The 24,456-nt window shown below is 40.2% G+C and overlaps 1 protein-coding gene across 1 annotated transcript in view; it reads right to left on the minus strand.

The window, feature by feature from the left end:
- Positions 1-24,456, minus strand: part of SDK2 (sidekick cell adhesion molecule 2) — a 1,526,639-nt gene that overhangs the window by 515,117 nt on the left and 987,066 nt on the right. Inside the window, exons 22-24 of the mRNA XM_044085131.1 lie at positions 16,875-16,984; positions 6,963-7,113; positions 6,019-6,256 (exon numbers count right to left, since the gene is read on the minus strand). Of these exons, the coding sequence (XP_043941066.1) occupies positions 6,019-6,256; positions 6,963-7,113; positions 16,875-16,984 (499 nt within the window). The remainder of the gene's footprint in view (positions 1-6,018; positions 6,257-6,962; positions 7,114-16,874; positions 16,985-24,456) is intronic.

Genomic DNA, 24,456 nt, shown 5'->3' on the forward strand with positions numbered 1-24,456 from the left:
TGCAGTTAATCCAAGATTACGACACTATTGGCAAAGCACACCTGTTATTGTTGTAGGTCTGGAATTTCCAATAAATAGTTACATTGCAGAAATGACATACTATAAAACCAGACATCATCTCATATAGAAAGAAACACATTAAATAACGTACTGATAACCTCACACATTAGCACTATTCTCACATGGGAGATAGATTCCTTAAGATTTAACCTGTAAGCCATCCTAAAACTTGCCTTCTGATGACGTACAAACTATATACTGGAACTGATGTGGGCAGAATTTATACTCATATGGAAAAATACTCAATCATGGCAACAGAACTAAAGGGTAACAAAAGAAATTCTTATGGAATAAAGGATCATTTGTTGCTAATAAAGCCATAATAGAGAATTGTAAAAAAGGTGAAGATCTAATTCTGTTATGGCTAGATTACAAACAAGCATTTAATAGCATCCCATATTCATGGATAAGGGGTGCTTACACATGCATAAGATAGGAAGTATCATACACATGTATAAGATGCATCCTACATTACAGACTGTGTAACTGAGATTGTTATATTAAGAAAGGGATTGCAAGGGAGCTTCAGGTTACATATAAAATATATTTGAAGTTTTATGGTTAGCTGGATTGGGTTTAAATTATGTCTTGACAAAAATGGACTAAATTATATGTACTACGAGTTGTACAAATACACCTAACCAGCAGTACTGCCTTAGTTTTACAGAATAAATCACTGCTGTGTGTACACAATCTGACTTCATCACAATGGCACAACAGTACTAAAACATACTTTAACAAACATTCAGCAGTGATGACTGAGGACTTGAACTGGTAATCAGATGCAGCAATACGACTGGGGAAAGGGAAAAACTGAATTAGCAGCAGCATATACAAAAAATCTGTAATAAGTCACAGTTTGGCTCGTTTCAGTTAATTTACAAGAAATAAATGTGCATGAATCCGTTTCAGAAAGGGAACAAAATCAACAGCAACAAAAAAAATACTGCAGATCCATATAAAGAAATGAACTTGAATAATAACATAAAACACCAAATGAAGTTTGGGAAAATTCACCAGTTATAATAGTGGCAATAAGAGTCAATACATCTAATAAATAAGCTAAACTAAGATGAGCTAATTCAGCATTCCAAGCTTATAATCCCCCTGCTTATACCTTTTGTAGAGAACTCTATAGCACTTCATTTCTTTATGCAACCTTCTTAACAAGAGTGCACTGTGGCTTCGTGCTTCAGTTAATACCTTTATAATCCTCTATTTTTGCATGCTAGTTGCTCATGTATTCATTTTTTTCATATTAAAATACTGTAATACATGTATGTATAACAAAAAAAATGTTGACAGCTCTCAAATACATGCACCATTTAAACTGCTTTGACCTGAAGTCTTTTGTACGTCACCAGAAAACCTTTCTTAGAAAATTGTAAGAGAAAATGTATGCACCCTGTCTACGTCTTTAACACCCTTGATGTCTGTACAAATATTTTATGTATGCAAGGATTTGATAACTGGATAAGCAAACTGATCTCTATAGGCACTTCAGCAAAGACCTAAGTAGCAAAGGCAAAGTTATAACATGCGCACAGAATATGGAGTAACCATAAAGCAGATATACAGAAATTGAGGAAACCAGTACTCTCAATAAACTGGCACTGAATGATGGAAAACATGACAGTCATAAATATAGTAACTGGACATGAGGAACAAAAATTAGATCTTGGCGTCGTGAGGTACCAGGTGCAGTTACTTAAAAGTTGAGCACTGAAAGTAATTTCAGAAGGGGGGGGGGACTGACCCTGAAAAAACAAGCACTGGGGATAAATTTAGGTCAGATGGCACTGACCGACCTTAGATAACAAATAGTGAACACAGGTTTGGGACCTGTTTCTTTGTATATGTGGTGAGAGGGTCATCCTGGTCAATAAGTAGTGAGCATTAGTCTAGCAGCAGGGAGGAAGTGACCCTAAGCATCAGTCAGTCAACATGGATTTTAAAGGTTGGGGTGCAGATGACCTTGAACATGAAGCAGCGAACATAAATTCTGGAGGTGAGAGGAGGAGGGACCCCTAGTAAATTGATACTAGGCATGACTGTGGGAGTGGGAAAGTATACAAGGAAAGTCCTGCAGATGGCATTGTGCAGATTTGTCCACACAAGTTTATATCTTGAAAAATTACAAGAAAATGTTTGCCAAATTAAATACTAGTGTATAACCTTTGCAGATAGAAGCATGTGGGGACAAATCATTCAGAATAGGTTCATAGGTTCACACTAGGCTATCTGCCCTAGGGCATTTATAAGCCTAGCCAGAGTATGTTTGGCTTTCGCCACCCATTCTAAATTAATTTTGCTATGCCCTTTTTCGACGTTAGTATACTGTACCTCTGTATGTTCTCTTCTGGGAACTCTGGGCCTAATCCCTCAGCTGTCTTATTGTTAGGACAGTAGTGGCCTGTCATAGTATAATACTGATTTTACGGCCTGGAGCACAAACACCGAAGTGTCATTGTAAAGTTCTCTTACCAGGTGATTTTGTAGTCACTCACCTTTAGGGAAAAAATATAAGGATAGCATATTTTCATGAGCTTTCATTAAAATTACATGGAAATGTTCCCTGAATTACACGCAAATGCATTACTCTTGGAGTCAGTAATATGTTAGTACAAACTTTCAGAATACCCATTTTTAGGTGTTTACAACCTTAAGTTTGTAAATGGCCACTGTGTGATGTTATCCAAATCTGATAAAAAATGTGTAAGTTTATGAAAGCTACAAGGAAATGCTGTCCACCAAAACAAACCAGTCTTGAAGTTATGCTACTTTAATCAAGTACTTCTTTGATACATTGTAAACACTTCTGTACTGCATGGAACTCTATGATTACACTCCAAAATTGGAAAAAAAGATAAACCTAAGTGTTTTGTTTGTATAGTGCAAAACCTAACCATTACGCTGCTTTTAGAGGTGTGTAATAGTTGCTATGAGGTATGAGGAACCTCATCCTGATTGTTGTCTGCCACCTGGTGGATACTTTTTAGTAATACCATAACTCGGAACAAGTTCACAATACTGATTCCACAGCATGCAAAGTCTATCTCACTGTACTCTTTTATAGGCTACCAGGCTGAGAAATGGGGAAACTGAATCATCTGGTGGTGGTTCCATAACTTCACTGCTTACAGTCATTATCACAAAATATTAAAGATAGATCACATCTTATTTCCTGATAACAAAATTCTGGTTAGAGAAAATCGAGTGTTTTCCCTTTCTTGGACCTCACAGAGGACATATATATAATAGGAACCATTACATAGCTGTATGACGTATCCTGTGAAGGATAAATGAATGCAGGCTTAATAGCCTAAGAACCACAGGAAAGAAAAAAACATTAATTGTAAAGCAAAATAGATGATATGACCATACTTATGGATGTAATGGACTCCAGTGTAGATAGCTGGTCTAAAAACTGTAACCTAGTAATCACTGAGGCAAAGTTTAAAAAGAATACAGTGGGGTATAACAATCAACTGTGACAGGCCACTACTGTCCTAACAATAAGACAGCTGAGGGATTAGGCCCAGAGTTCCCAGAAGAGAACATTCATATTCATCTTTAAAAAGTTTATTCTATCACACCTGAAATATACTTAGTGATTTAGTCATGGGCATTCAGAAATCATGTAGCTGAAGCACTGTATGCCCTTAAGGGGGTTATTTTGCATATATTCTATGGGCCTCCATTACAAGAGGTTTAAGGTATCACACAGTGAAAAATCTAGCTTGGCTGGACTTTTCTTGTTCATAGGTTCATAGGTTGGTACTGGGCTATCTGCCCGAAGGCATATATTAGCCCAGCCACATTATGCGGTATTCACCGCCCCTTTAGTAGTTCCCTAGACCCTTGTACTAGCACCTAGTACCCTTGGCCCCTATCTAGTAGTGCTGTTGGTGTGATCCCCGGTGTGAACTTTCTGTTACCCATCCACTCATCAAGGTTCCTCTTGAAGAGTGATAGTGAGGGGCTCTGTCTTATGTAGATCGGGACCCTGTTCCATAGTAAGGGAAGCCTCTCAAGGAATCTATCCTCCAGCATGTTCTATTCATTGTTGTGTTGAGGTTTATATCCCTAGAGTGTGTAGCTCGAGTAGATTTGGTTTTGCTAAGATGGAGCATGTTCAACAATTCTGGGTTGGACATGGCTCTGTACATTAGACAGAGATCACCTCTGAGAAAGCGGTATGCAACAGAGAACAGTCTTAGCTTTTCAATCGTGCTGCATAGGGCAACTGTTTGAGGCCAGTAATCCTCTTGGTTAGGTACCTCTGTGGTCTTTCCAGCTGCTGGAGATGTCTAGCCAGGTACATTCCAATTGGTGCATTGTACTCAATAATGGGTCTGATGAGGGAAGAGTAGAGGGGCACCATTACATCCTTAGATCTTGATGCGAACCCTTTCGTGATCAGATGGGTCACATAGAAGGATTTTCTAACCACTTTGGCAACATGGTTATCAAAGGAAAGCTGACTATCTGCTTGGGTCCCTAGATCCCTTATTTCTTCTTCAGATTTCAGGGGATTACCTACTATGTTGTAGCTTGCGGGTACTCTGTTTTTTCCAAAGGGGATTACTACCCATTTTTTTGCATTTAGCTTGAGACCATGGCTTTGACACCATGCATCAGTCTGTGCTCATCAGTATTATAATTTGTAATAATTAGATGGAAATCTCATGTAGCCATGCAGTCTCATAGCCCAAGTATGAGTGACAACAAACAGCACTAAGCATACCTCTCCACTTCTTAGTGCTTGATATCTGGACAAAGCCATAAATGGAGGGACAGAGGCCCAAAAATAAGGACAATTTTGAAATATTGCTGTTACAAACTTAGAAAGCTAATAAAACAACAGGTTTTGCATTGGCATTATTTTTCTGAAGCATATGAAGTCTGAAACTGAAATATCTGTGATTATTTTCTGACTTCAGTCTTCAATTATTTGCCAAAGATTTGCTAGAAAAACACAATTTTATGAGAAACAGACTAAAAATATGACACAAAAATCTGGACATTCTGAGAAAATCTGGACAGTTGAGAGGTATGCCAGTAAGTTCTTCTATAACACACACACACACACACACACACTTTAAAAACTGAGTGCTGGTCCCCTCCCTGTCAGCTGATTACTTACCTCAAGTTAAACTGAGTAAAAAGGCCACACAGAAAAAAACAATTGGTTAAAAAACAAAAAGAAAAATGTAGTAAAGCTAGGCTTCCCACTATGCGATTCCTTAAACTTCTTATATTAAAGGCAACATGGGATAGATGCAAATAACTTTAAGGACATCGGGTGTTTCAGCTAAATGGCATTTCTGAATGTCCATGCCTTTTTCTTTTAATTTGATGTATGGAAACATTCAGGCCAATAAAGCCAAACCCCCCTAGCTGTAGACATACATGTCTCTGTCTTATTATGGCATCATCAACACAGCACAAGTGAAATGTTTGACTAGCATTTGGAAACACAGGGTTGTCATACCCAACTGATATTCATAAATCTTAGTGTGACTGCAGAATATCCCAACTAACAAATTAAAACAATGAGTAAAAAGGTCACAGAGAAAAATCAATTGGTTAAAAAACAAAAAGAAAAATCTAGCAAAGCTAGGCTTTGCACTGTTTGATTCCTTAAACATTTTGTACTAAAGACAACATGGGCTATATGCAAATTACTCTTTAAGGACATCAGGTGTTTTAGCTAAATGGCAATTCTGAATGTCCATGACTTTTTCTTTTAAGTCAAGTTAAGGTACTAATATGCAGAGATTAATGCCTGATGAAGATGACTGCCTATTCATGTATATTGGCTTCCTATGGTAAAAATGCTTAAGAAAGGCACCAAGAATCAAGTAATGCACACAATCCGCAAAGTAGTTAATCAGGCAATTCTTCCTGATACATAGATCATTCATGTAGATTCTGATAATATGAAATTTTATTTACCTGATTCTCTTGTTCGTCCAACAACAACTGGACTCCAGGGCCCAGCTCCAATGGTATTAAATGCCTGAACCCGAACCTCATATTCTGTCCACTCCTCTAAGTCTTCAATAGTGTACTCTCGCTCCATTCGGTCAGTGATGATGTGAGTCATAGTCCGACCTTGTCTGTCCAGCCGATAATATTTGATCCTGTATCCCACAGACTCTGGATTACCATTGTATTCTGCCTCTGGAAGAGGCTGAGAGAAAAAGACATTAATACTTTTTTAAGGAACAGTGCACATGAATTATAGTATTTGATTAACTCCTCAGATCAGGAAAAAACAAAATACATTTTCTGTAACAAATGCCAGAATAAAATATGGTAATTCTATGTATCTGAGTTTTGCTTGTAAAACAAAATAGCAGCAGACTATCAGCATATCATACAGTTAAAAGGAAAGTTGAAAAAGAAGGTAGCAAGTCCAGGGAGTTCATCTGATTAACTAGCTACCCTATAAACAACTGCCCTTGCATTCCACCCACTTCCACATCTATTGCTGTTCATATAAATTGTTTCCCCTCTAATTGCAGTTCACCATTCAAAAAGGTAGTCCTGCATTTCAAACACAGACCACCCTTTCAGTTAAGAAAGTTATAAAAAAGAAAGGAAGGAAGAGGCACAGCATGGGGAGTAGCCCCCCCTCATTTGTTCTAAATCAGCCCTGCTGCTCAAATAAAGCTGGGAACGGAATGCATTACTCTCACTGCACAAGACAGGTAGCATTAATCTAAAAAAGACCTGGGCCAAGGTAGATCTACAAATAATTCTAGTGTTGTATCACTGCAGAATGAATTCCATCAGATTAATGCTCAGTGTGAGCAGTCACGTGATATTAGTGATTGAAATTAAGCTTCTCCATTCCACTATGCTGAGCCCATCCCATTTAATATCTGATTACTCACCACCCAACGTAGCCAGAGACTAGTCTCGCTGGCTGTGCGCAGAGTGACATTGGCAGGAGCCATGTCTGGAGGAGCCTGCAGTGTCCGAACTTTGCGGGAAGGTTGACTTGGTGGGCTGCTGCCAACTATGTTCACTTGTCTCATTCGAAAACTGTGGATTAAAAAATAATGATAAATATTGAAAATTAATTCATAGGTGTAATAATGAGCTACTAATGATTTATATTTAAAAAGATGAAATACATGACTGAATTCTCAAATCTAAATCTTTTTAAGCAGTGCAAAAAATGTTATTTACTGTATTGTCACTAACATACAACACTTATTGACTATAATTATCTGTGCTGTTTTCTTGAAGTTCAGGAGATATGCACATTGCATACAACAAGGATAAATCAGACATGCTTCAGTAAAAAAAAGAACACTGCTTGTATTTCAGTTGTTCTTGTCACATGGCAAGTAAGCAAGCAGCAATATGAATGAACTAAGAGATAGAAAGCCAAAAGCAGGACATTATATATGATTTAATAAGGCATAGCAGAATTTGGCATTTATTTGCCCCCGACACTCAATACTACATTTCCATGATTTGGAAAGAATGCAATTTTTCACACTCTATGAAAAGTCCACCAAACACCCATCTTTCAGTGTCACTATCAAGCTTTATTTATTTGTTTGTTAACTGATTATGGAGACCTTTTTGAGACAAGTTACTTGGTGCCAGAGATACATTTTCAAAATAAAGCAGAAGTTTTTTTTCACACAGCTGTCTTTTCTCTGCCTGAGAATGTAGGATTCTTATTCGCTCTTTTCTACAGTTCCAGAGCTATTCATTTTAGAGTTCTGGAATGGGTACACTAAAGAGTACTATTGTGTACACTTACCATAAATGTAGATGTTCAAGTGTATTCACTGTTGCAGTCACCACATTTCGGTTATCTGCTTGCAGTTGCCCTCAGTTGGCCTGATTAACAAAGTCTTGGGTCCTGCGTCAGTTGCTGTCCCTTCTTCCGTGATGTCAGGTCGTCAGGGGTATAAAACATACAGCCGAAGCCATTACATCAGTTTTTCTTGCCCCAGATATCAGGTGCCCTTCTAATGGGAAGCAATTAAATCTATACATATACAAGGTTATACCTCCAACAAAAAAGCAAATACACCAAAAAGCTTTTGAGCATAGTAAAGGAAAGTAGAGGTATAGCCAAAAGAAGTAAGGGGGCTGGAGGGAGGGTAACCAAGACTGCAACAGTGAATACACTTGAACATCTACATTTATGGTAAGTGCACACAACTGTACTATGTTCTTCATGTTTCACTGTTGCAGTCATCACATTTAGGTAGATTCCCAAAGCTAAGGATGGGAGGAGGAATTTAGATAGCATTAGGACCAGCTATAAGGCTCTGCAAGACTGCAGTGGTAAAGCCAGCTCTGGATTTAGAGAAAATTGGCATATGGTAATGCTTGGTGAAAGTATGTACAGAACTCTAGGTAGCAGCTTCTAGGATGTCCCTGGTAGGGACACCTCTGAGAAAGGCTGTAGAGGTAGATGCAGCCCTGGTAGAGTGGGGTCTGATCCCCTGTGGGATAGGTTTTCCATGGTGCTTGTAGCAGAAATGAATGCAATGGCCTATCTATTTGGAAATGGTTAGTTTTGAAATAGCCTTCCCCCCTGCCCCTGAAGCAAATTCCACCAGCAGTTGTTCAGATTTTCTTTGAGGTTTAGTTCTGTCCAAGTAGAATCTAAGTTGTCTGCGCACATCTAAGGAGTGCAGTATCCATTCCCCTTTGTTCTGTGGATTTAGGAAACAAGTCTGGCAAATAAATGGAATTATTAAGGGCCACACTGGATACCACCTTGGCATGAAGGATGGATTGGTCCTCAGGGACACCCTGTCCACATGAAAGATGATGAAAGGCTCCACTGCCATAAGGGCCTGTAATTCAGATACCCTTCTTGCTGAAGTGATTGCTAAAAGGAAAGATGTTTTCCAAGAAAGGAATTTTAAGTCTGTAGTAGCAGCTGGCTCAAAAGGAGGAAGAATGAGTTTCTCCAATACAAAGTTAAGGTCCCAGGCTGGGGTTGGAGCTCTCCTGGGTGGTCGTAAATTTTTGGCCCCTCTGAAGAACTGCTTTAGCAGTGGATGAGAGAAGAGGGGAGGTTCTGTGTTATAATGAGCTGAAATGGCTGAGCCGTGAATTTTGATGGAGGGGAAAGACAGGCCCTTGTGAAGCATCTCAGTTAAGTATTGTAAAATCTGAGGTAAATTGGGCACTGCTGTGCTCATCCCTTGAGAGTGGTTCCAGGCACAGAATCTTTTCCATTTTTCATCATAAGATTTTCTAGTACTGGGCCTCCTTGCCTCTAAAATGATATCCATCACTGGTTTACTAAGGGATGGTAAAGGAGAGATTAGGTAATTAGCCAGGCTGCTAGGTTCAGTGTTTGAAGCTGAGGGTGCAGAATCCAGTTCTCCTGCTGAGACAATAGGGCAGGAGTCTGAGGCAGGTGCCAAGGGGCCAATGGTGACACACTGCGCAAGAGGGGGGTACCAGTGTTGTCGTGGCTGGTCTGGTGCATTCAAAATCATCCTTGGTTTGTTTTGCTTGGTCTTTAGTAATACTTTACAGAGCAGAGGCGGGGGAGGAAAGGCATAAACTGAAAGGTTTTTCCGGCTGAAGGACAGAGCATCCACTTTCCAAGCTTGTTTGCGGAGAGTCCTTGTGCAAAATTTGTCCAATTGATAGTTCTGTGGGGAGGCAAACAGGTCTATATCTGGGCTCCCCCATTTGCTTTGTCAACATGTTGAAAATCCTTGGTTCTAGTTTCCACTCGTGTGGGTCCATGAGATTTCTGCTTAGTTCGTCTGCCAGTACATTTAGTTTTCCTGGCAGGAATTGAGCCTGTAGATGCACTTGGTAGCTCAGGGCTGTGTTCCACAATGCTACGGCTAGTCTGCAGAGGGGGTAAGAATGTGTACCCCCCTGCTTGTTTATGTACCACATAACAGTGGTGTTGTCAGTCTTTACCATTAGTTGTCCTGGAAGAATGTGGCCCTTGAAGGCTGTCAGAGCATTCTGTACAGCTAACATTTCTTACTGATTGATATGCAGGTGCATTTGACTTGGGGTCCATTTGCCCTGAATGCACTTCCCTGCCAGGTGAGCTCCCCATGCACAGTCTGATGCATCTGTTGTTAGGGTTTGGGTGGCAGGAGGTGATGTGAAAGGTAGTCCCTTGTTTTGGTGGCAGGCCTCTGGCCACCAAAGGAACTCTAGGCGTAGGCAAGGTATGACAGGAATCATTGCTTCTAGCTCCTGAGAATGTTGACACCATAGGCGTTTTAGATACCATTGTAGTTTACTCATATGCAGTCTTCCATATGGAATTATAAGAATGCAGGAGGCCATGAACCCCAAGGCTTGTAGTATTTGCCTTGCACATAGCAGGGTTTTTGTGGCCACTTGTTTGAAGTAGGTTGTCAAATGAATTTGGTTCTCTGGCATGAGGAGAGCCATCTAGGAAGTTGTATTCAAGCTTGCTCCCAGGAATATTATTTGGTGACAGGGTACCAGGTGTGATTTCTTTTTGTTTATGGTGTACCCCAGACAAGTTAGCACCATTTGTACAAAAGCCAGATGATTCAAAAGTATGTCCTGGCTTTCTGCCTGAATTAGACAATCGTCCAGGTATGGGTATATTTGAATATTTCTTTGCCTGCAAAATGTAATAACTGGAGCTAGGCACTTTGTGAATACTCTGAGCGCAGTAGATAAGCCAATGGGCAATGCAGAGAACTAATAGTGTGTGTAGCTTGCTTTGAAGTGTAGGTATCTTCTGCAAGATTCTTTGATTGGGATGTGCAAGTATGCTTCCTTTAAATCTAGTGTTGCCAACCAGGCATCTTTGCCTAGCATAGGAAGCAACTGGTGAAGAGTCAGCATCTTGAATCTTGGAATCACCAAAAAGGTGTTTAGAGTAGACAGGTCCAGGATAGGACACCATGAATTATCGTTTCTGGGTACCAGAAAACGTCTCGAGTAGAAACCTTGTCCCTTTTCCTCTTCTGGTACCAATTGAATAGCCCCCATGCTGAAGAGAAAAAGTACTTGCTTTTAGGCCTCTGCCCACTGATTTGGGGGTAGATCTGGCCACCTGCTTGGTGTTGGTAATGTGTGGAAGTGAGATCTGTATCCCTGGGACACTATATTTAAAACCCATTTGTCCTGGGTAATGAGTTCCCAGTTTTTGGCCTGCAGAGCAATCTTTCCTCCCAAAGGGGGCATTCAGTTGAGAAGTGCTTGGAAGTTTTAAAAAGAAGTAATTGAGACAGTTTACCATAGGGGGGAGTTTTATTACTCCGATATTTGGAAGTGGAGGCTCCCCACTGCTTAGTCATGTGCGTACCCTGGGACTGAAGCCTAGGTGCTCTGCTGGATCTGGGTTTGGACTGAGAAGGTCTGGAAGAGGCAGGAAAGGACCAGTTCTTGGAAGGCCAATGCCTACTAAACCTTGGAGGTTGTACTTGTAAAAATCTTTAACAGTTTGCATAGATTTAGCTTTTTCCTCCATCTTTTTAAGAACTTCTTCTGCCTTGTTGCCAAACAGGCGGTCCTGATTTAAGGGAGCATCCAGTAATTTCGCTTTAACATGATCTGGCAAGGATTGCTCCTTAAGCCAAGCATGCCATCTAAGTACAGACCCAGTCACAGCAGCCCTGCAAGATGCCTCTAGTGAATCAAAACCACACTGCAAAGTATGTTTTCCAACTTGTTCAGCTGAGTGCAGTAAATCCTGTAAATCCTTATTTTCAGCACAATCAGGAAACAACATCATTTTCTGTTTAAGCAATCCAATAATATGCTGCTGATATTTAAACATATGAAACTGACAGTTTAAGGCCCTAATGGCAAAAGTTGCAGAAGTGTAGACCTTCTTACCCCATCTATCCAGTGCCCTGGAATCTCTATCAGAGGGGGTAGGATTTTTGGCAGTAGTAGCTTTAATGCCCTTGGGTCCCTGGGAAATGGTCTCAGGATCCGCAGTAGGATTTTTAAAAAGGAACTTGTGAGAGTCAGGGACCCTGTAATATCTATTAGGTTTTCTGGGAGCAGGAGGTAAAGAGTCAGGGGCCAAGCTAGATTCCGAAAAGGCATCATCAACAATGTCTAGTACAGGAGGTATGGCTAAAGGCCTTTGCTGGGTCAGGAGTAAGAAATCCCTAAGCCTCTTTTTAGAATCAGACAAATCCTGACTTTCTGAATGAAAATGCTTCCTGAGAGTATGCAAAGTTTCACCAAAAGAGAAATCCTCTGGGGGAGAAGCAGAGGGAATAGAGTCCTCAGCATCAGAATCCTCATAGGTAGATAAGGGTAAATCCTGGTCATCAGAGGAAACAGACAATTCAGAATCCTGGCCAGAAGAATCATAAGCCAACTCAGTCCTAGGTCTCTTAGAGGGCGAAGGCTGGCTTCCCCTGGTTAAAGTAATAAGGTCTTCAGCCATTCTTATCATTTGTTTTTTAGGCACAGAGGCCTGACCATGTGGTCTGGGCGTCAGTTTTCTAGGCATGGTTCAAGATTTAGGCCTTGAAGAAGAAGATGGCATTGGTTTAATATGCAAGTTAGTAGGCCTGAATACACCCTCAGAAGCCGGTGCCTGCACAGTGGCTCCGGACCCATCCAAGGTAGAGACATCTGCAGGTTCCACAGTTGAAGCATCTTGCGGCATACCGGACTCCGAATGGGTCTCAGTAGAGGCCTGCAAATCTGAAGTAGCGGGTATCAGGGGCTGCAAAAGCACCTCATTGAGTACCGGCAAACTGGAGAAGGGTTGTCGGCAGCTTTGGACCTAGACGGCCTGTCTCTGTCTTTATCTTTGCATTTTTTCGGAATGTCAGTAGTCGGATGGCTTACCAAAGGCATATCAGGGTAATTGAACCGAGCACCAAAATATTTAGCAGCAAATATATATCGACGATGGATAGTTCGTGGTTTAAATAAGGCACAAGACTGACAGCGAGGTACGCCGTGGTCAGGGCCTAGGCAAGGAATACAGTAAGAATGAAAATCTTTATGAGGTATTTGCTTTCCACAAGTAATGCAATTATTTACTTTTACTGACATCGGTTTAGAGCAAGAAAAAGTTTCCCCAATGGGATACTTAGCTTTTAATTGAAGACTTCGGTTCTGAAACTTGAAAATGAAAATTTCAGGAGTCGGCCAACCGGCACTTGCGAACTGTTTCTGTTTCGGACACCGCACGGCAAGAAAGACTGATGTAATGGCATCGGCTGCATGTTTTATACCCCTGGCAACCTGACATCATGGAAGAAGGGACAGCAACCAACGCAAGACCCAAGACTTTGTCAATCAGGCCGACTGAGGGCTACTGCAAGCAGATAACCCAAATGTGATGACTGCAACAGTGAAACACGAAGAACATCAGTAGATATATTCCACAGTAATTTTCCTGTAGCCAGACAGTGGTTATGTCTGTAATGCGCCTTCATTATTGTACTTCGTTCCCAAACATTGCATATAGTAAAGGTGTTGGTATAAAAATAATAGACTACAAGAGACTACATACAGACAGATATAAGTAAGGAATGCATACAGCATTACTGGATTACTAGAGCATGTGCGATAGCATACTTCCTGATGGAGATAGTTTTATCTTAGGGATCTTTTATATAATTGTGTTTAAACTTAAAAAAATTTAAGGTGCAAAAAGAGAAGAAGATACCAAAAGCTGCATCTTGGCACTCATTCTAATGGTGTAAGACACGTACAGATCAGCTTATTAATTTTGGTGCATTAAACACATAATATCTAAACCAGAATTACTTTCAGATACTTAACACTGATATGCTAAAATGTATTGTTGCATTGTCAGTGAGCACCATTAAAATCAGACAGTTTAAAAACTACAGGCAAAAGGACATCCAATTTTTTTCAGAGTTCTGTACTGGTCTACTGCAAAGCAAAAGTAAAACAGACAATAAAACAATTGAAAGGAATCTCAGGGAAAGGCACCAACATAATCTGGGTCTATATTATATCAGCGAACGCTTAAAAAAGCGAACGCTGATTGATCGACCTTATGTAAGCGAAAGTGAAAAATATCGAAGCAGCAGAAACCTGAATTTTTTCCTAGGGAAGGAATTCAGTTGTCCGTTTCTGTTGCTTCGGTATTTTCAGTGCTGTGGTGGAAAGTTGCGGGTCGGATTCAGGTAAGTGTGCGATTCTGTGGATGTGAGTGTTAGGGTGGTTTAGGTGAGTTAGGGTTAGGGCTCAGGTTAGGTATGTGCATTGTGTGGACATGAGGGTTAGGGGATTTAGGTGAGTTAGGGTTAGGGAGCGGGTGAGGTGAGTGTGCGATAGTGACGGACCTTAGGGTTAGGGTTTGGGTTAAGGTAAGTGGATAGTTAGTGGTGTGTGCATAGTTTAGTGTAGGGTTAGGTGTCAGCTTTTAGGTGTATGTGTGTGGATTTTTGTTTGTTTGGTGTGCTTGTGCTGTGTGTATGTGTTTTGGATCAGCGATTTTTTCCCAAGGAAAAAAAATCGCTGATCTGGCAGTTCGAGATTGTAAGCTTTCGCTTACATAAGGTCGATCAATCAGCGTTCGCTTTTTTAAACTTTCGCTTATATAATATAGACCCCATAATCCATAGGTTCATACGTGGGTACTAGGCTATCGGCCCAAGGGCCTACATAAGCCTAGCCAACAAGGTTCCCTGGCTTATGCCACCCAGGAAAGCTATTTTCCTGTGCTCCTGTCGAGCAGAGCCACCAAAGTGATCCCTGGGGTATATTTCCTATTTCCCATCCACTTTCCATGGCCTTACAGACCAGGCTCGTCAGGCTAATAGGGCGATAGTTCCTGGGATCAATGATGGCTCCCTTACTTTATGTAATTAGTTCCTGGGTCAGTTATATGAGCCTCCTACATGTCAGTGAAATGTAATCCACTGAACACTAACCTGTCAGATTATAATTAATTGAGTTTATAATTCTGCAGCAGTGCTTTTCATTGTTTCCGTAGGTAAATATTAGGCTAGCAGCCTGCATAGGTAAATACTAGGCTAGCAGCCTGCAAACTACTACAGGCTAGCCACTAATCAGAACCAAACCCTATACCTTATATCTGTGAGGTAAAGTCCTTAACCATTATGTCAAAAGCAACCATCCCAGTTTTAATGGGATAGTGGGAAAGCTATAGATCCTTTAAGTGTTTCTCTTTTCTCCAAGGGTGTGGGGGATGAACCCCTTTAAGTGTAGTGATCCTTTCTATGTGATTTTCTTTTCTCCAAGGGTGTGGGGGATGAACCCCTTTAAGTGTAGTGATCCTTTCTATGTGATTTTCTTTTCTCCAGTGGTGTGGGGACAAACTCCTTTAAATGTAGTGACCCTTTCTGTGTGATTCTCTTTTCTCCAAGGGTGTGGGGGATGAACCCCTTTTAGTGTAGTGACCCTTTCTATGTGTTCCTACTTTTTCCAAGGGTGTGGGTGGCCTTGCCCAATGCAAATACATTGGTTTTGTTTATTTTCAATGTTTTGAGTAGTCAAACAGTTGCTGCCATTTACTTGGTTTATCAGACAGCTGGGAGATTGGACTTTGTAGAGAAATCAGTTTTATCTTGCTTCTCTGCCATATGTTAATAAGGTTGGTGTGTTGTTTCCTCAAGACTTTTGTTGTCTGAGAATGAACTTGCCAGTACAGTGGTCTCATGTAGCTAGCTAGTTTGTTATGCTAACATATGCATATCTACACCTGCCTGTCCTTTTGTATATCTCTATAGATCTTTCTCTTCAGATAAAATGCATGTACAATTGTATCCGTAGTCCTGAAAGGCTGTCTTATCAACTCACAGTTGACCAAAAGATACTGAAACGTAGCCCATCAGAATGTCAAACTGGGCTTTTACACAAGTCCTGCAGGGCTTCAGGCTCATGTTTCTTCACTCCTTCACAGCTGATGAATTGCATTTAAACATACATAGGTCAATATGCCATAAAAAGTGTTCATCATAAGATAATGCATATATATGTATACACACATAGAATATGAGGGGGTCTGATATTAGCTGTTAGCTAGATATTAAATGTATTACTTAGGATTAAGGACACATTTCATGATAAGTGATGAAGACAAGAATCAAAATACATCCCCTACCCCTGCAGAATGTAACATAATTCATCTGCCTTTATTTTCTGCATTTGTATGCAGGTTTACGTTTCCTCAACCATGTAATTTAATTCTACTTATTTTGTGTAGTAATATTAAAATAAGTTAATTTTGTAATACATTTTAGCATGAAGATTCACATTCACTCTATAATAGATTACTACAAATTACTTTGTTTGTATTTTTGGTTTGGGACACATTGCACTGGAGTATATTCCATTATACCTAAATACTTTTAAAAACAAAGGAGGACAGCTAGTGAAAGACATGAATTTCAGAGTAAAATGTGAAATATGAGTGAGAAGCATTTCTGTATTATCAATTTTAAGACATATTATGCAAGAATAAAAAGGTAAGCAAACATTTTAAAAAGTTGTGTTGCTTTACACACACAGAAAGCACCCATCAGCTTCTTTATTTTATCTCCTTAACAATAATTAAAAATGTTGAGAATACAGTTACTCAAGCCTCCTGGGCAAATGTTTACAGAACATGGCTCAGTTTCTCTATTCTAGGTCATAAAGCTTAAGGCCAAGTTAGTCTGATGAGTTTGAGAGAAGAATGTGCTCTTTGTTCTCACCCAGACAATAACACACTAACAAATGGCTTCCAAAGCTTGCACTGCTTGATTTATACATATAAATAAACATAAATTGGACCACATAATGGTACAACACACAGACACACACGCACCTAGCATACTTCTGCAAATTTGTCTGTACTGTACCTGTAGTAAGTGTAGGGGTTCAGGTTAGGGACCTCCAGAGTTCGAGCATCAGGTTCATTCACTACTTGGTGAACAAGAACCCATTCCTCATTTTCTCCAATCACTCCAACCTGGAACAGCAACAAACACAGTAACTAACAGCAAAGAGAAATCATGCATCTATTCAACTTTAATGAAGAAGTTTATGATGATAGGCAAAAAGCCTATGATATATATATATATAAATATATATGCGAACCTGGAGTTGATATATATAGTTAGGGGGGGGGCAAACCCCCCCCGCATAAAACTGCTTGTCGACCAAATGAGTGTCACTCATATGGCCTATTGACCATGTGATAGGGATCTATATATATATATATATATATATATATATATATATATTTATATAATATATATATATATATATATATATATATATATATGTGTGTGTGTGTATCCTGCTGGAGAGACTGGTATGAAAATAAATAGGTTAATCAATAGTTACACCTCAATAAAGAGTGGCATTCTGTTCATACACATGCTGGTAAGGAATTCACTGTTTAACAATGATAATTGATAGGTTCAAGAAGTAATTCAGCGAATAACATTTTACAGATAAGACTGTAGACGGTGGAATACCATGGCAGAAAGCTTGATCTGTAGCAAGTTTTGGGGGTATTTTAGATGGGTAAGAGAGACAGGCTGATACTTGGAGGGTTTTGTAGTGTGAAACCTGTAACAGTGATAAGAAGGTTAGGAAAAGCTGTTTTTAACTAGTTCTAAATACTCATTGGAACAGAGCATGTTTACCACTTAGTGTTGTTCGGTCAGCCATTTTATATGTTCAAGCTAAAATTACAAGAGAATAAACTACAATTGCAGCATAATGGAAATAACTTATGGGTACAACAAGGAAATTACATGACATTTAGCTGTCTTTTTATCAAACATCGCTGAAAATAACTGAACAAAAGGGCATATAATCAGACTAGTCCCAGTACATTAAGTACAGTTACGTTATTTTTACACAGCGGCTGCTCCACACCCACCCACCACCACCATCTGTATGGTGCGGATTATGACTAGCACTTCTCTTCTGTTTAAATATTATCATCTGAGATTGCAAAACTGCAAGGAAGTGGGAAATGTAAGTATGCCCTCTCCTCTGACACTGTATAACCTCTAAAACTACTTAAGTGGTGGGAATATGAAAGACATAACATGACACTCCCTACCACCACACAACACCACAGAGTTGATTGTTCCCTATGGAAATAACTTGTGCAAATTTAACTAAAGTGCATAGAAGTTACTTGAATGTATGTTATATTGGTCAGTTATTTTCAGTATCTTGCTACATGGGTTACAGGACCACATCCCATTTTATTGAAAAAGTTAGGTTGTTGACCATGAAGATGAACATCACAGTTGGCTGAATGCCTGACTTGTTGATTTGTGTGCAGGAATGGCTTTTTTTTACTTTAGTGATTTTGTCTTCCTTTGTCCTACATGACCACGGAATTAGCATATATATGACTATATGTAAATATGTTGATGTACGAAAGGATGGACAACACTTTCTTCGATCATTGCAGATATACAAACACATTTGCCAAGCAATCACATTATTGAGAACAAATCAATTAAAAAAGAAGAGCAAATGCTCCCCTCGTCCGATCAGTAAATTTAAAAAGAATAAAAAAATTCTAATAATACCAGATGCCCTTTGAATAGTGATACTATTAGGGAAATTTTTTTCATAAGGTAATGCGTAGGCTTTGTGTTAGGGGCAGATTAGGGTTAGCACACAGGAATAAGGATGGCAAGCCTCCCGCCCCCATTATATCACCTTATTCATGTATTTATAGGGTGGACTGGCTAGATGACCTTTTTAGCCATGACTCAGGGTAACAGACATGAAAGAATGAATACAAAAATAAAAATACATAACTTCACAAATTAACAAAGGTATAATTACATGAACAAAAGTATACATTCACTTTGGACAGTGCAAACACATGTGGAGAGTAAAAAATTAAACTGGAATAGACATGTATACATGTTAAAATTAAAACATCATGTAAATATATACATTATTCCTCCTAATTTCAGTGGTAAATTATCTGTGACCTGGTGTGCCTGCATTGGTTACTGGGATTTTATTTATCAGAGGAAAGACAGGCAGAGAGCTAGGCCTTCGTCTCATTAACATGAAGAACAGAGAAGCCTTGTACAATGATAAGCAAACTGTCAAAGTTTTTGGCATCACTGCATGTTTTAGTAGGAAGACTGTAACAGCCTAGTGGTAAGTACCACCTCGCTGTCTCTCAAGTAATATCCTACTAAGAGGACCAGGAATATAAAATATAACAGCTATTAGGCTATTCATTCTGCAAGGACAAAAATCTTTCAATTCACCAATTTTTGTTTTAAACTGTTTGACTGCCATCTGGTGGAAATTTCCTTCCAATGCAGGACTTGTCCAGTATTGTTATATCATGTATTGTCATCATCCCCTGTAAATATCTGCAGCCTTTGAGGTAGCCAGGCATACACCATGCAAGCCATGCTTTACAATTTATTTTTAAATGGGAAACCTTTTGCTTAGTTCAAGAAAACTAAGTGTTCCAGTTTCAAATAAAAAAAAATCAATGGGATATAATTGAGCTAGCAAAAAATATAAACATGCTTAGAGTGAGGAAGACTTATTTTAATCCTGTGATGCCCCAACACTGCCCAGTAATCAAGGAGTCTCACTCCTCACCACTGGCAACAATGGGGGGGGGGATTACACACTGGGAGGATGACAAGTACACAAACAGTAAAGTGCTATTTCCCTGAACAGCACACAGAGACCACAGGCAGTCTGGGGCTGGTGTCTCCCTTTTTCTCTAGATCCCCTATAAATCTCCCAACTGGCACAGTTATAGAGCTGAGTTCTTAGCCAGGGTTCCAAGCCAAGTCCTCCAACACTCCCTCTGTCCAACCAGTGCTTCGTATCCCTGCCCAAATAGCTGACAAACACACACACACACACACACACACACACACACACACACACACACACACACACACACACACACACACACACCTGGGAAAGGCTGGCACAGGTTTACTAGCTATGCCCCCTTTTGCCCAGACCATAAGGTAGTTATTACTGCCACCAGCCAACTCTTTATCAGCTACTTTAAAGCCCTTAGCAAAAAGTGTCCAAATGGTAGTTTGACCAAGAGCCAGGCAATTAGAAGGGGCCCACAGTGTCACCAAATACATATGCAAGTACTCTCAGAGCTTAAATATATCTCACACATATCAGCCACAATGATAGGTTTATACTTTATATATATATTTAATAATAAATAATAAAAACAAGACAATACTTAGTAAGTAATCAGTTACATCACAGTTCACAGGAAATATTTAAAACAACATTGCAGGACAGTCTCAAATAAATAAAGAAAACATCTAAGCTATACTTTATTACATTCCTATCTGAATCTAAAATAGTTAATATGCCCTAAAAACATACTCACAGAACAACAAGTAGGCAGAAGTGGTGAGTGGATGTTTCCAGGGCAAAGACACAATACAAAGTGCCTCTCTCTCTCTCTCTCAGATAGTTCTTAAATGAATATCTCAAATGTTGCTGCTGGGATACTTGCATGATGACATAACTTTTGTCACCTGACTATCCTAGGTGAAACCCCCCATTGCTAGAAACTGCCAGCATTTTAGCATCTCCCTGTGAAAAATGCATATCTCTCAGATCTTTGCAACTGCTGGAATACATAAAACAATAAAACACTTACAAAACAATGCAGAAGGCTCCCTAGTTTTAGACATCCTATCTTCTTGCTGCATTGGAACCATCTATTTTATTACATGGTTATAAAACAATTTAATTTCAACTATTTTCCTGAAGTTTTTCAAGTTAATCTTCTATGTTCCAGTTTCCACTGTTAAAAATATATACATTCACACAGCTACAATAGTGTATATACATTTCTGTTCTAATCCAACAGGGTACACTGTGGTCACACATCTAGGATCAGTACTGTACAGACCCTGTTCAACACACACTTCTTTACCAGCAGTTTAATATACACATAACATACAGTTCTAATACATTTGTAAGACATGCATATGAATTATGTTGATATTCACAAATTACATATGATTATTTACAAAATTCCAGATAGCTGTCCTGGCAGTATCTTCTTCTGTGACACTTCTATATAAATCATATTAATATTCACTAATGGCATATTATTATTTATAACATTCTAGATAGCTGGGCTGGCAGTATTTTCTTTTGTGACATTTCTTCCCCTCCTGAAAACTCAAGCTAGTTTTTCAAGTGATCCCTGAGAAATGTTGCTTGTGAGAGTGAACCTATCTGGGAATACGCTACCCCATTCCCTGTCTTGAGGTTCCAGTTGCCTTGGCATTGCTGACCCCAGTACATTGCTGCACTATCCCACCATATGCCTGTAACCCTAGGCTCTACCATAGTAATTTGGGACTTTGCTGGCTGGCTCCCTGTAGTCATGGATCCCAATCAGACTCCTACTGACTCCTACAGTAAATACTTAGCACGAGGGCCTCCCTGTCATGCTAAGGTTTCATCATGTTAACATGGTACAGTTAGTGCCCCTGGCTCCTGTCTAGCAGTTCTACCATGTAGTTAACATCACTGACCTTCCTTACCACTTTGAAGGGTCCCTCTCAAGCTGCCTGCAGCTTGTGTCTGACAGGAATGAGAAAGTACAGTTGTATACACTTACCATAAATGTAGATGTTCGAGTGTATTCACTGTTGCAGTCATTACATTTGGGTAATCTGCTGGCAGGTTGCCCTCAGTCGGCCTGATTAACAAAGTCTTGGGTCCTGCATCAGTTGCTGTCCCTTCTTCCATGATGTCAGGTTGTCAGGGATATAAAACATGCAGCTGACGCCATTACATCAGTTTTTCTTGCCCCAGATGTCAGGTGCCCCCTAAATGGGGAGCAAAATAAAATTAAAAACACAAAACTATACCTCCAACCATAAGCAAATACACAAGAAAGTAGAGGTATAGTAAGAGAAAAACAGGGGGCTGGAGGGAGGGTAACCAGGACTGCAACAGTGAATACACTCGAACATCTACATTTATGGTAAGTGTACACAGCTGTACTATGTTCTTCATGTTTCACTGTTGCAGTCATTACATTTGGGTAGATTCCCAAAGCTATGGTTGGGAGGATGGATTTATACAGCATTAGGACCAGCTATAAGGCCCTGCAAGACAGCAGTGGCAAAGCCAGCTCTGGATTTAGAGAAAATTGGTAAATGATAATGCTTGGTGAAAGTATGAACTGAACTCCAGGTAGCAGCTTTTAGAATATCCCTGGTAGGAACACTTCTGAGAAAGGCTGCAGAAGTAGATGCAGCCCTGGTGGAATGAGATCTGATTCCCTGGGGGATAGATTTTCCATGGTGCTTATAGCAGAAATGAATGCAATGGCTTATCCATTTAGAAATGGTTTGTTTTGAAATAGCCTTCCCCTCTGCCCCTGCAGCAAATGCTACCAGCAATTGTTCAGATTTTCTTCGAGGTGTAGTCCTGTCCAAGTAGAATTGAAGTTGTCTGTGCACATCCAATGAATGCAGAATCCGTTCCCCTTTATTCTGTGGATTGGGAAAGAAAGTTGGCAAATGAATGGACTGATTAAGAGCCACACTGGATACCACCTTGGGCATGAAGGATGGACTGGTCCTGAGTGACACCCTGTCTGCATGAAAGATGATGAAAGGCTCCACTGCCATAAGGGCCTGTAATTCAGATATCCTTCTAGCTGAAGTGATTGCTAAAAGGAAGGCTGTTTTCCAAGAAATAAATTTTAAGTCTGCAGTAGCAGCTGGCTCGAAAGGAGGTAGAGTGAGTTTCTCCAATACAAAGTTAAGGTCCCAGGCAGGGGATGGAACTCTCCTGGGTGGTCACAAGTTTTTGGCCCCTCTGAGGTACTGCTTGAGCACAGGATGAGAGAAGAGGGGAGGTTCTGTGTTATAATGAGCTGAAATGGCTGAGGCATGGATTTTAATGGAGGAAAAAGACAGGCCCTTGTGAAGCATCTCAGTTAAGTATTGCAAAATCTGAGGTAAATTGGGTGCTGCTGTGCTCATCCCTTGAGACTGATTCCAGGCACAGAATCTTTTTCATTGTCAGCATAAGATTTTCTAGTACTAGGTCTTCTCGCCTCCAAGATGACATCCATCACAGGTTTGCTGAGGATTACTAAGGGTGACTTTAAGTGATTAGCCAAGCTGCAAGGTTCAATGTTGAGAGCTGAGGGTACAGGATTTGGTTCTCCTGCTGAGACAGTAAGGAAGGTGTCTGAGGCAGGTGCCATGGAGAAATTTGTGACACACTGTGCAGGACTGGGTACCAGTGTTGGTGTGGACAGTCTGGAACAATCAAAATCATTTTTGGTTTGTACTGTTTGACTTTTAGCAGAACTTTGGAGAGCAAAGGCAGAGGGGGAAAGGCATAGACTGGTTTTTCCAGCTGAAGGACAGAGCATCCACTTTCCAGGCTTTTTTGTGAGGAGTTCTTGTGCAAAATTTGTCCAACTGGTAGTTCTTGGGGGAGGCAACTAGATCTATGTCTGGGCTCCCCCATTTGCTTGTCAACATGTTGAAAATCTGTGGTTTTAGTTTCCACTCATGTGGGTCCATGAGATTTCTGCTTAGTCCGTCTGCCAGTGTATTCAGTTTTCCAGGCAGGAATTGAGCTTGTAGTTGCACTTGGTAGCTCAAGGTCGTGTTCCACAATGCCATGGCTAGTCTGCAGATGGGGTAGGAATGTGTACCTCCCTGCTTGTTTATGTACCACATAACCATGGTGTTGTCCATCTTTACCATGAGTTGTTCTGGATGAATGTAGTCCTTGAAGGCTGTCAGAGTGTTCTGTACAGCTAACATTTCTTTCTGATTGATATGTAGGTGCATTTGATTTGGGCTCCATTTGCCCTGAATGCACTTCCCTGCCAGGTCAGCCCCCCATGCATAGTCTGATGCATCTGTAATTAGGGTTTGGGTGGCAGGGGGTATGTGAATGGCAGTCTCTTGTTTTGGTGGCAGGCCTCTGCCCACCATAGGAACTCTAGGTGTAACCAAGGTATGATAAGAATCATTGTTTCCAGGCTGTGACAATGTTGACTTCATAGACTTTTTAAGTACCACTGAAGTTTCCTCATATGCAATCTTGCATATGGAATTAGAAGAATGCAGGAGGCCATGAACCCCAACGCTTGCAGTATTTGTCTTGCAGATAGCAGGGTTTTTGTGGCCACTTGTTTGAAGTAAGTTACCAAATGAATTTGTTTTTCTGGCATGAGGAAAGCCATCTGGGCAGTTGTATTCAAGCTTGCACCCAGGAATGTAACCTGTTGAGAGGGTACCAGTTTTGATTTCTTTTCGTTTATGGTGTACCCTAGACAAGTTAGAACCCTTTTTACAAACACCAGATGATTTATAAGTATGGCCAGGTTTTCTGCCTGAATTAGACAATCGTACAGGTATGGATATATTTGAATATTTCTTTGCCTGCAAAATGCAATTA

The sequence above is a fragment of the Protopterus annectens genome, chromosome 10.part0 (genome assembly GCF_019279795.1).
Source record: "Protopterus annectens isolate FY-2018-M chromosome 10.part0, PAN1.0, whole genome shotgun sequence".
Taxonomy (NCBI): domain Eukaryota; kingdom Metazoa; phylum Chordata; order Ceratodontiformes; family Protopteridae; genus Protopterus; species Protopterus annectens.